Below are 12,369 nucleotides of genomic sequence, written 5' to 3' on the forward strand. Positions count from 1 at the left end.
CATCACATTACACAAGATTTAGTACAAACACGAGCATTGGAGCTAAGGGCTCCAAGCAACACAGAACTGCTACAAACACAACACGCTACTACAACACGATACAAGGGTTACATCACCGGACACACTACTGGAAGTCTAACACGCGATCAGCAGGCGGTACATCGGTCTTGACGGCGCTCCTGAATTGCGCCGTTGCTGATGGCGAAGAGGGTCTTCAGGGGTGGGCTGCACTCCACTCTGCAGCGAGGTCGATGTCGTCATGGCTAGCTAGTTCCAAGTCAATGATGTTCTCTCCCACATATTCCTGACTATCCTCCGAGTCATCGTCGCGCATAAACTCGCACTCGACGGGTTCTTCTTCTTCTTCTTCTTCTTCTTCTTCTTCTTCTTCTTCTTCTTCCTCAGAGCCATCTTCGTACATCTGGCCTTCTGGCTCTGCTCCGGGAGCTGGTGGAGGTGGTGGCGGCACTGCGACCGGTGCTGGTATAACTCTGCCAGACGCGATTGCGCTGGCGACTTCTGGGGGGAGGAGGGGAACTCCTGGTAACTCCAAGCGCTGAACGCTGTCAAGGGGAGGCAAGTGGAAGGTCCTCTTTCTTGCGGTGAGCTTGCGGTGGGGTCCTCCGTGTGTCCTATGGCAAGTCAAGTAGGTCTTGTTAAGCTCCTTGATATAGTGCTCTGAGGTTTCCATGAGTGCCTTGGTGACGTCTTCGGTACGCTTTTCTACAGCTGCGACCTGCTCTCGGACTTGTTGCAGCTGCCTCCGCAGAGCTCTTTCTCGGGTCTCTGAGTGTTCTGCCCTCTGGACGCTTGCCCTCCACTCGAAGCGGTGAGTCTCATATAGCTGGTCCAGTGCGAGAAGGTGCTTCACTGTAGCAACTAGGGTAGGATCGTTCTCTCTTTGACCCAGACCTTCCAACATTCTCATTCTATTACGCCACACTGGGCGGGAGCGGTCACTCACTGGAAAGAATTTCACCGGGGTACGTCCGGTGTCCTTCTCATGCTTCTCACAGAAGTGGAGTAGGGCTTTACGGGCTGCAGCCTGGTAGGTGTCACTGTACTCAGCTCCATAGGCAATGATACTCCATGGTTGCCAGTCTGTATACTCAGGCGTCTCGAACACAAGGACATGGACTTCACATCTGTTGACCGATGGGCAGACAGAAAGAGTGAACCAAATCCTAGAAGATATGCTAAGAGCTTGTGTGCTCACGTATGGAAAAGATTGGGAGAAAAGTTTATCTTATGCAAAGTTCTCTTATAACAACAGCTATCAGACAAGTCTGAAGATGTCACCCTTCGAGGCATTATATGGGAGAAAGTGCAGAACCCCTCTTATGTGGTCTGAGGTCGGAGAACGTTGTCTCTACGGGCCAGCCTTGATAAAGGAGGCTGAAGAGCATGTAGCCAAAGTAAGAGAGAATTTGAAAACAGCTCAAAGCAGACAAAAGAGTTATGCCGACACTAGGAGAAATCTTGAGTTCGAAGTAGGAGATCATGTGTATCTGAAGGTATCGCCGATAAGAGGCACACGAAGATTTCGGATTCGAGAAAAATTAGCACCCCGATACATTGGACCATACAAGATACTAAACAGGATAGGTGCCGTGGCATACCGTCTCGCACTTCCAGAGGAAATGACGGACATTCACAATGTCTTCCATGTATCACAGTTGAAGAAGTGCTTAAGGATTCCTGAAGAGCAAGTACAGTTAGAAGTGATGGACCTTCAACCGGACCTACGATACCAAGAGCGACCAATAAAAATATTAGATACAACAGAGCGACAAACCAGAAGATTTGTGGTCAGATTCTGTCAAGTGCAGTGGAGCAACCACACTGAGGCTAAAGCTACCTAGGAGCATGAAGATGATCTTCGGTTGGAGTTCGTGCGTACCAGTTACTGATCCAGGGACTGATATGAGCTATACGAGGAGACCCCAAAGGAGGGGTCCGACAACAAACACTTGCTTAACGTTTAAATAGAACTGCCACTTCTGATCTATTCTCTATTATATATAAAACACGAGATGGTACTCGTGTCAACTCTTCTTTTTATTCTCCTCATATCTAATAAAAACTCTTAAATTTTAAATAACTTACCAATTTTTATCATTCACTATCGTCCTCTCATATCTCCGTCTCATTATCAACTATAGATATATGATCTATTTTACTAATAAAAAAAATTTAAGAGCGGAATTTACAGATAATCTTCTTCTTTTTTCAGATCATATCTGAAATCAACCTACGACATTGCTCCCGACGTATTCATCCGGCATTGCTCTCATGTCATATACACATCTCCATACCTTAAGTTTATACTTAATATTATTGTGTCAAATATTTATATTTTCGTTCTAACACATAACACTTAGCTAATAAAATATAATAAATAATGTTTTTTAGCAGGGAACATGTATGAATTCGAAATGTACTCTCTCCCTTTTTAATATAAGGTTGAAGATACTTACACGGAGATGGAGAGCATGCAAGTACAGGAGTACAAGGTACAAGCAGGCGGGATGCTGAACACGCAAGTACCTGGAAATACATGGAGACTCTCCGGCCAGGCTCGCTGCGTTCACGCTGCCCGCCACGTCTCCGGCACGGCAACTCCTGCAGGAGCTTGATGGTGTTGCGGAAGGGAAATTTATACGGACGCAATGTTTATGCTAAATAGGTAGATGAAAAAAAATCAGGATAGATAAAAGAATTAACGGATGAATGTGTATCGGTAGGAGGGATAAACGATTGAGATAGACTATACGTACTTAACACGTTGTGGAGTTGTATTACACATGGTGTTGCTGGCGCACCAAAAAAGATGCAGCTATTAATGATCTTGACACAATGTTGCCCGACGACTTGCTAGGTCCACCCACACTAACAAGACTCGCCGCCTTGGCTACAAAGCTAAGTATGTAGATCTCTCCCAAAAGATAAACAAGTCTTGTTGATGCGTATGTTTTTTTTTTGTCAAAAGAGTAATTTATTACTGTATATAGCTAATAATTAAGTGAGATTTAAAGCTCCACATCTAGCCGGTGCTAATAACCCTAAAGAAATGAGCAAGACTTATTTTATAATAACATATAAATTGTAAAGAAATGGTGAATTTTTATGTGTCTTCTTTTGTAAAGAAAGACGAGAGTAGTTTTAAGTTCTACTTGGATATGAGTTTTTCTCAATTCGTACTAAAAAATTATACAACAATTTTATTAGAACTCTTAAAATTTCTTGCAATTCAAAAGACTTATAACTTCTATTTAGTAGCATAGTAGAAATAAATATATATTTTTTCTATTCAAAAAGTGCACCTGACTCTCCGGCTCGCGAGCCTAATGAGCTAGTTCGTGAGCTTAACAACAAATCGAGCTAAATTTCTGGCTTGTTAACATAACGAGTCGAGCCGACTAGGTACCCAAGCCTAATTGGCACCACACGGATGTGGATTTTTATATATTTTAAATAAAAATTACATATATATATATGTTTATTTTGAAAAATTGCAAATATAGTCTCGAGATCTATCGCTCGTTCTGCGGCGACATATTTAAAAATAAAAATATTATGTTCCAATAGTCTTAAAATTCAAAACACTGTCAAAATTATTATGAAAAATTATGTGTTGTAGAGGATACTATCATCCAGCTCTCCAAAATTTTTCTGACAAAAATATAACCTTGGAATTTGTCCTTTTTGTTTTTCATTGTACAAGTAATTATTTAGAGAGATAGTTAATAACATCCTCTACACCATATTTTTTTTTCTAATTTTTTATGACTGTTTCGATATTGTTTTGAGTTTTGAAGCATTGAAACACATTTTTTTTTTAAAACCTGGACAGGCTATTTCAACCGGTGAGAAAGTCTAGATTTGCAATTTTTAAATAGACACGTATATTTACAAATTTTTAATTTAAAAAATAGAAAAATAAAAAGTTCCGCGGATGCGGGGCTTTCCTGCAAAAAGCGCGCTAATAAAAATCTCACGCAGGAGACAAATCCACGCTTTCCTTCTCCTAATCTCCTCCCCTCTCGCGACCAACTAATCTCTCTTCCCCCTCGCCGCCTCTCTCGCCGCCTCCGTTCCCAAACCCAGCGATCAATCCGGCGCCGTCGCGTCGCCGAGCCCCCAACTCGAATTCCTCCATCTCCCGCGCCGATCTCCGAGGAGGAGGAGGATGCTGGGCGCCGCGAGGAGGCAGCTCGGATCTGGGCCCGTGAGTGTCGAACCCACCGACCCCCCTTACCGCCGCGGCTGTCCGATCGTCTCGCGGAGGTCTCGTTTGGCGTTGTTCCTTAACGGCGTTGTTGATTTTTTTTCCTGCGTGCAGATGCTGGGGCAGGTGCTGCGGAGGCTCCGCCCGGCGGCGGCGGCGAGGGGGTACTCGGCCGCGGCGAAGGAGGTGAGCGCCCGCCTGAACAAACCTTACTTTTTTTTCGGTCATGTTCGCTGCATTGGTGTTACATGTTGTCATGTAATTGCGTTGTTTTGTTTGTCGATTGGCGGCTTGACTGTAGATTGGCAGGTGTTCTAGTTAAATCGAGGGCGACGTGGCGTTGCGGGTTTAGTTGTTGTAGTGGTTACAATGAAGCGAACTGTTTCTAGTTCTATATTAGTTTGGTTGGTTGGTTTGTTGTGGAAGTGGTTGGTGGGTCGTGGAAATGATTCGGTTGTTCTAATTGGTGGCTTTTGTCGTAGTAGGGATAAACTTTTTTTTTTTTGCGCTGTTTGTTCATTGACAAATGATACTAGTATATATCTTCTCCAAGTGTATTTTCTGTGACGAGATTTCTGACTACCTGCATGTCCTGCTATGTGGGGAAATGTAAAATCCTAGTTGACCTTAGTGTTTCAAACCTTTGACAGTCGTTTGTGCCATCTATGGAGATGACACGCATTGGTTTGTATAAATGTTAGTTTTGTACTTGGGGTTCATATGAGTGTGTGATAACATTATTGTATTTAGCTACATTGTAAGGCATTTTATGATCCCTTTTTTCTTTCTTTTCAACTTATTTGCATTGTCTCTATCCGAACACCTCTTAGTGCTCTATTCCAACGAAGTAGTACATCTTAATGTGGCAAGTCATATACAGTATTATTTTACATGTTCAGATGACTGTCCGTGATGCATTGAACTCTGCACTGGATGAAGAGATGTCTGCTGATCCTTCTGTTTTTCTGATGGGTGAAGAGGTATCGCTTGGAATAAATTCAGTCTTCTTCAGTTCTTTTATTTTTCCTGTTCAGTGGCTTCTTTTTATAATACCTGTTCATTTGTGGTAGGTTGGAGAGTATCAAGGTGCATACAAGGTGTGTAAAAGTTTCTAGCGATTTTATGCATCACTTTTAGTCCATTGATAACTGAATATCGATTCCTGAAATCTTACCATTATTGATAGTATTCATGTGTGTTCTGTTGCAGATTTCAAAGGGCTTGCTTGATAAGTATGGTCCTGATAGGGTTCTTGACACACCTATCACAGAGGTGCACACTCAAAATCTTCAAACAACCCATCCTTGTTGTCTATTTTCGGACTGTGCAAACATGATCACGCACTTACCTGCTTCTGTTTGTACTCTCAGGCTGGCTTTACTGGCATTGGTGTTGGTGCAGCTTATCAAGGTCTTCGGCCCATTGTAGAATTTATGACCTTTAATTTCTCGATGCAGGTCAGTGATTTTCTTATATTAGTAAGCAGAATTTTACTTGCTTGTTCCAAAGTATATCCTTAAATGTGTAAGCGCAGTGTTATGGTTGGCGGTTGATATGCAATTTTCACATGTTTCTTCAGAATGCAAGAAGCATTTGCTTACATACATTTTAATACCTTGATGTGACTATGGTGGCTTCCATCACCCTTTTTTATCTCTGATTTTCTCGAGCGCAAAGCTGGTTTCGGTTGGTCACTGCACAGTTTGCTCGAGTCCTTAATTTAAAACAAGAAACAGTTTCTGAAGTTGCATAACTTTTTTCTTGTTTAGTCTAACTTTTGGATAATATTACAGTATTTTTTTTTTTGGCATGAAAAGCAAGTTACTACTTAATTATATAGTACAAGCATTTTTTTTCTTCCCACATTGATTGTAAATGATCTATGGTTATAGAGAAATTTAATGATTCTTGGTAGTATCAATTTCCCTTGCTTATCTTCCCTGAATTACTGTTAGGAGCAAACATCCGCACATGCTTTACTCATGTGAGTTAGGCAAGCAGTTTATCACGCTTGACCTTTTCACCATCTGCCGTATATAGATTGTAGTTTGTGCACAGACCCACCCTATATAAGGAATTCCAAATGTACCTTTTCCATTCTATCTGCTGAATTCAATATTCCATATTTTCTAAAATAATCCTTGATTATCTATGCTGCATATTCAGGCTATTGATCATATCATCAATTCGGCTGCCAAGTCGAACTACATGTCAGCCGGTCAGATATCTGTTCCTATTGTTTTTAGAGGACCAAATGGAGCTGCCGCTGGAGTTGGTGCTCAACACTCACAGGTTTGTCTGTTTGTGAGTGGGAATGACTCATGTAGTCATGTGTCTGATTATCATCCTATTGCTGCCTAATTTTTTTGTTATGTTGTTGCCATCCTTTTCCATGCTTTTTTTCTAGAAGATACACTTGCTACCATCAAGGCGTCAATGCTTTTGATGCTCTGTGAACCTATTTGCTAATACTTACACATTAAGTGCTCTTTAAAAGTTAACGCTGTAAATTAAAATGATTACTTCTGAGCAAAGAAACAAAAAAATGCATTGCGAGAGTTCTTTGTAGTGTGTAGGGAGCTGAGCAGTAGGTGTATATAATTAGTTTGCTATGAGCCTATGAGCTTTTAAGATGCCTAGTTTGGTAATGAGGTTATAACTGTACTATCATGAAATTACTAACTCTACTGGTATGCAGTGTTATGCAGCTTGGTATGCGCATGTTCCAGGACTTAAGGTTCTTACACCATATTCTGCAGAAGATGCTCGAGGCTTGCTAAAAGCCGCAATTAGAGATCCTGATCCTGTTATTTTCCTGGAAAATGAATTGCTGTATGTCAGTCTGATCTTGTTTAATTATTTGCTAACTAGCCGTCATTTTGTTGAGACATTATGCTGTTCTCTGCAGTTATGGAGAATCATTCCCTGTTTCTGCTGAAGTGCTTGATTCTAGTTTCTGCCTGCCGATTGGCAAAGCTAAGGTATGTTGTTGTGTCTTGTGTGCATGTGTATGGGAAGGAGGTTGATTTAGTTAGGACTATTTGCGTAAAATTACCTCGATGGTTTGGCTAGAGGAGTTCATATTGATGAACCACCCTGAGTACAGAGATCAGATACAGACTGGAGGGTATATATTTCTGGAATAATACTTGATGAAATTCTATGCTCTCACCTGCGGATCTCTTCTTTCTGTAGATAGAACGTGAGGGTAAAGATGTTACTATTACTGCTTTCTCCAAGATGGTTGGCTATGCTCTTCAGGTATGTCATGATGTACTACCCTATAGGTTTGACACATCATTAGCATGTGTTTTCCCATGACGTGGCATGTGTTGATTTCTGTGATGTACTGCATCAGTACCCTTTCGCTACCTGTTAAACTGCCCTTTTGCTACTTGTTAAACTGATCTGCAAAGTTGCCCTTCCGAAAATTGTAATTTCGATTTTTGTTCTAAGAGGGATGGTTTGTTGACAGGTTTAGTAGTACTGATGCCACTTATCTTTCTGCATTTTTGTCATACTGCGCTATTATTTTGGTACATTCTCATGCCTGGTTTGTCTTCAGGCTGCAGAGATACTGTCCAAGGAAGGAATAAGTGCTGAGGTATTTCCTTCCGTAGAAGATATATGTTGGCTTGTTCAGTGTAACTAATCAACATGGTACCTTCTTTTGTCTGCATGCCATCAATAGTACCTTACTTTCGACAGATATTTGTTGACAGGTGATCAATCTTCGATCAATTAGACCACTTGACAGAGCTGCCATTAATGCATCTGTCAGGAAAACCAATAGATTGGTGACTGTTGAAGAAGGGTTCCCCCAACATGGGATTGGTGCTGAGATATGGTTCTCCCTCCCTCCCTCCCTCTCTCTCTCTCTCTCTCTCTCTCTCTACACAGGCACAATCATGTGGTATTCTAACACATGTTCTTTGCAGCATGTCTGTTGTTGAAGAAAGCTTTGAGTATCTTGACGCACCAGTTCAGAGGATTGCTGGAGCTGATGTACCTATGCCCTATGCTGCCAACCTTGAGAGAATGGCTGTTCCACAGGTCCTCGTTACTTCTTCGTTGTCTTGTATCCTGGATTTTCTGTTGGGTCTTGTGCACACCGCTCGACACTACTCTCTTCCATACATCTTATAGCTTGGACTTTCATTCATCAAGCTGTTGCACAATTGCTAATATTCCCAGTTTCAGCCATAATTTTTGTATAGCATTGATTGATTGGTAGTTATGTCCAATCCAATGGTTTTTTTGTTTGGGGTACACATGGGGTGCATCGAGACCACTAGCAACTAAGTAAACAGCACTTTCCTACTCCATCCGGTCCAAAATAAGGGTTGTTTTGGGTACCGTGCAGTTAACTATTTCAAACTTTGCCTACAAATTTATTTTTATGTATTGAGTTTGTATATTTGAAAATAACAAGGGTAGATTTAAGAACCGTGTCGATATCTAAACCGACACTTATTTCGGACTGGAGGGAGTATTTCTTAATAGGGTTTTCAGACAGGGTAGTGTACAGCAACAGAGGCTTGATATCTAGCTTATCCTGATGTGCATTTGGGTTGGATTGAACACTGGGATTGTATGAGTTTTCAAGAATAACTTAACCTTACGTCAACTATATAAAGATTACAGATTTTCAGCATCTTTCCTTTTTTGGTAAAAGATTGTCAGTATCTTATTTAGTAGAATAGTCATAAAAATATTTCCTTCCCTGTCCTTTCCATCTGAACCATTAGATGTGCATGGCATTTGATCATATGTTGGGTCACATATGCCCACACTTAATCATGTGACAGACACTGTTGTCAGCTCCTACATTTTTCCATACTGTAGAATGTTGTCTGCCACCCGGATGTGCCTAGTGTGTGTCCCGTCATAATTAGGGAGTTGGTGATATTTTGTCCTGTTGTCTAGTTGTAGATACCAGCTGCCATTGCGGTCAAAGTGGTCACAGCATAACATCAGTAGTATTGGTTGGCTGTAATGCTTGATGCTTTGCAGAAAAGTGGAACTGGAAAGACCTAGTGTGTTGCTCGTTTGGTGGAGGTCTGATCCATTCATGAGACACCCAGTGGTCCAATTTTCATTGCATTATTGTCCTAACATTATTAATAATTGCATCTTTTGTGTTCTTGGAAAGCGAATAATAAATTTTGTTGCTATGTGATATTTTGCTTTTTAAATATAATTTTTGCACTGAACGCATATGCACATAAATTTCAAAGTTTCCTGATTTGTTGCCATTAGCATAAAGTAGCAGGGACCTTTTTCTCGTGTACCTTTTTAAAAACTGTTTCAGACCACCCCATTAGTTCTTTCTTTGTTCTGCTGCGCCTAACAAAATCATGCTGATATGCTTGCAGGTTGAAGATATTGTGCGGGCAGCGAAGCGGGCCTGCTACAGAGCAGTACCAATGGCAGCAACTGCCTGATCGGCGGAACATGCCTTTATTTTTCCCCTTGCTTTCGCTGTCTAGCCAGAAACATGTACTGTTCATAAGGTGCGGCTAATTGCCCAAACTCCAAGCGAGCTAATTTTGTAGATCTGCCATGGCGTGCTTATTCCGTTATTCAGCTGGATGATTGCATTCTCTCAGGCCCCAATTCCTTTTCTGCGATTTATCCACACGGCCTAATCATGTTACCCATATAAACGGAAAACTTTGTTCTGAAGGGTCAGTTCTGTCGCATCACGAGGTCGGTGGATGATAATAAAAGTCAATCATGCGTTTCTGATGTGCATGCCTCGTTTTGTTATCTGCCTCAAATTCACACCAGAGGACATTAATTCTCGGAGGTACCATGGTCTTGTCCGAACGTGAGATTTGTTTTTTATTCCTTCAGGAATTAAACTGTTTCTTGTGATTTTTCTTCGAAATTCCTGTATCGCTATGATATTTCGAACTGCGACATAAAGCCAAACGATGCTTTGATTTGCTTGCCGCTATGTTTATCGCGACAACGATCCCCCAGCGACATGTACGCTAGTGACGGCAACCTTCGTCAGATCGCCGTACGGTACAGTTGATTACGAATACCTAAATGATGATTTTTTTCTTTCAAAAAGGCCGTTCTTAATTGAGCACCGATCCTGTGACGGTAAGCATTAATATAATAATAACATCTTCATCCACCGAACGCTAACAGGTACGCGCTTAAAGTTTCTAAACAACTCCCAGGACCCGTGAAATGAGGATGCTGCTGGTTTTAGTATCGTACCTCTTTGACCAAAAAGATGAGCGATTCAAGCGCATGCAATATTTGCGCCTCATTCTTCTTTGCTTTCCGCAAACGCTCTCTTTGACCGGACCAAAAAAAGGCTGCAGCAAGGAAGCAACAACCAATGAAAGAAAGAATACTAGCCCAATCTTTCTTGGAAGAAAAAAGAAAGATCAGAGAGCAAAGCCGACACCAACCTTGTGCTAAAAATAAAGTACCATATAGGAATCCGAACGAGTACTAGACTAGCACAAAGCATAAGCAACGCCGACTGCTACCTTTGACCAAACAAAGACCGGAGCAGGAAACAAAAATATTATATATTTTTGTGTGTGTATATATATACACACATACACATATATGTTAGTACTATTATATACAGAGTGTAGAATGGTTATTTTACACCCAATCGACCCAGCTCACCACGTCTGCCACATCAGGCCGCTAGCTCCTCGCTCTTGCCTTGAGCGTACGTGGCATGGGCCTCGCCCCACGCGCCCTGGCCCCGTGCTTGTCTCCCACGATCCCGCCTGCGCACCACAAGCGATGCGCGTGCTTGCCTTGCGCGAGCTCTTCATGCACGTAACCTACGTGTACCTCGTCACCTACCAATATGTGGCAGTCACGTCAAAAGATCATGATGGCCTATTTTCTTTAATCCTATGGTAAATGGCCACTGGTTTGGATGCCCCCCATTGATATGTACAGTTAAGTCCAAAGATTATGATGGTCCTTCTTTGTTTAATCGCATAGCAAATGACCATTGCTTAGAAATAATAGGAATGCACGGGGTAGCTGCTTGGCTCTACTCCTAGCTCTTCTCTCTTTGTTTATAGCCATGTTGGTGTGGAAAATGAAGATACACAATCATTCATAAGCTGTAGAGCAGCAATATATGTTTTCTGTTACACCTATCATTCATGCTATAACCACTTAACAAAGTACTGAACACAAACTACTAACACTACTGACAAAAACTACTTAATAATTTACTATGATTAAAAACTACTAGCACTACTAACATAAATTATTGAATTATTGATATAACTACTAAACTACCGACACTATTTTGGACAACATACTAAACAAATTTACTATGACTTGGAACTATTGAATCAAAACTACTGACATTAATAAACAAAAATAATTTTACTACTGATATTACTGGCAACTATTAACGACTGCTAACACTACTGATATAAACTATTGAACAAAAATTACTATAACTTAAACTATTAAATTATACTATTGACACTACTGAATAATTTTAATATGACTTGAAACTACTAAACACCTTCTCACAACTACTAAACAAAAACTATTGAACAAATTTTACTATGACTTGAAATAACTGAACATTAATAAGCAACTGCAGGACTACTATTGAACTACTTAACAACTACTGACGACTACTTAACGCTACTGAACAATTTTTCGCTATTACCTGGCATCCCCTTTCTTTGTAACCGCAACAAAGTTGATTGATTTCAGCTGCCTTATCTTCACACAAAAGTGTTGTTTCTATTTTTTCTCATCACAAATTCATACACAAAGTAGTGTGACCACTAGTGTGTGCATGCATGCACGGATGGTGGCGAAACGAAATCTAACGGCCTTAGTCATGGATGCGGGCGCACACGGCTAGGTGCAACAACGTGGCGCGAGGGCATGCGTTGGGTGGGAAGCGCGACTAGGCGGGCACATGAGCGTGGGTGGGGGGAGGCACGTGCGGTTATGTGACAATCACGTCTAGGTGAGCAAGATGGGCTGACATCTGCGTGCGGGGTGCGAGGGCTAAGCTGGTGGGCGCGAGAATAGGTTGGGCCATATACATATATAAATGACCATGTATTACAACGGAAATATAAATATTGCACGTGATAACATCAAGCATAAACTAAAAAATATGA

The 12,369-nt window shown here is 41.3% G+C and overlaps 1 protein-coding gene across 1 annotated transcript; it reads left to right on the forward strand.

Moving 5' to 3' along the window:
• Positions 1-4,007: 4,007 nt before the first annotated feature.
• Positions 4,008-9,976, forward strand: LOC133897241 (pyruvate dehydrogenase E1 component subunit beta-2, mitochondrial-like). The gene is made up of 14 exons (XM_062337888.1): positions 4,008-4,228; positions 4,343-4,414; positions 5,128-5,208; positions 5,299-5,325; positions 5,438-5,500; positions 5,599-5,685; positions 6,395-6,520; positions 6,927-7,060; positions 7,137-7,209; positions 7,424-7,489; positions 7,794-7,832; positions 7,951-8,075; positions 8,167-8,281; positions 9,604-9,976. The coding sequence occupies exons 1-14, from the start codon at positions 4,190-4,192 to the stop codon at positions 9,670-9,672; spliced, it is 1,116 nt and encodes a 371-aa protein (XP_062193872.1). The 5' UTR covers positions 4,008-4,189; the 3' UTR covers positions 9,673-9,976.
• The last annotated feature ends 2,393 nt before the right edge of the window (positions 9,977-12,369 follow it).

This window comes from Phragmites australis, chromosome 17 (genome assembly GCF_958298935.1).
Source record: "Phragmites australis chromosome 17, lpPhrAust1.1, whole genome shotgun sequence".
Classification (NCBI taxonomy): Eukaryota; Viridiplantae; Streptophyta; class Magnoliopsida; order Poales; family Poaceae; genus Phragmites; species Phragmites australis.

Bases quoted from the DNA above. Each gene is read 5' to 3' on its own strand.
- LOC133897241 (XM_062337888.1), top strand. From the start codon at position 4,190: ATGCTGGGCGCCGCGAGGAGGCAGCTCGGATCTGGGCCC. The intron at 4,229-4,342 runs GTGAGTGTCGAA...TCCTGCGTGCAG, and splicing joins GGCAGCTCGGATCTGGGCCC to ATGCTGGGGCAGGTGCTGCG. The intron at 7,210-7,423 runs GTATGTTGTTGT...TTCTTTCTGTAG, and splicing joins TGCCGATTGGCAAAGCTAAG to ATAGAACGTGAGGGTAAAGA.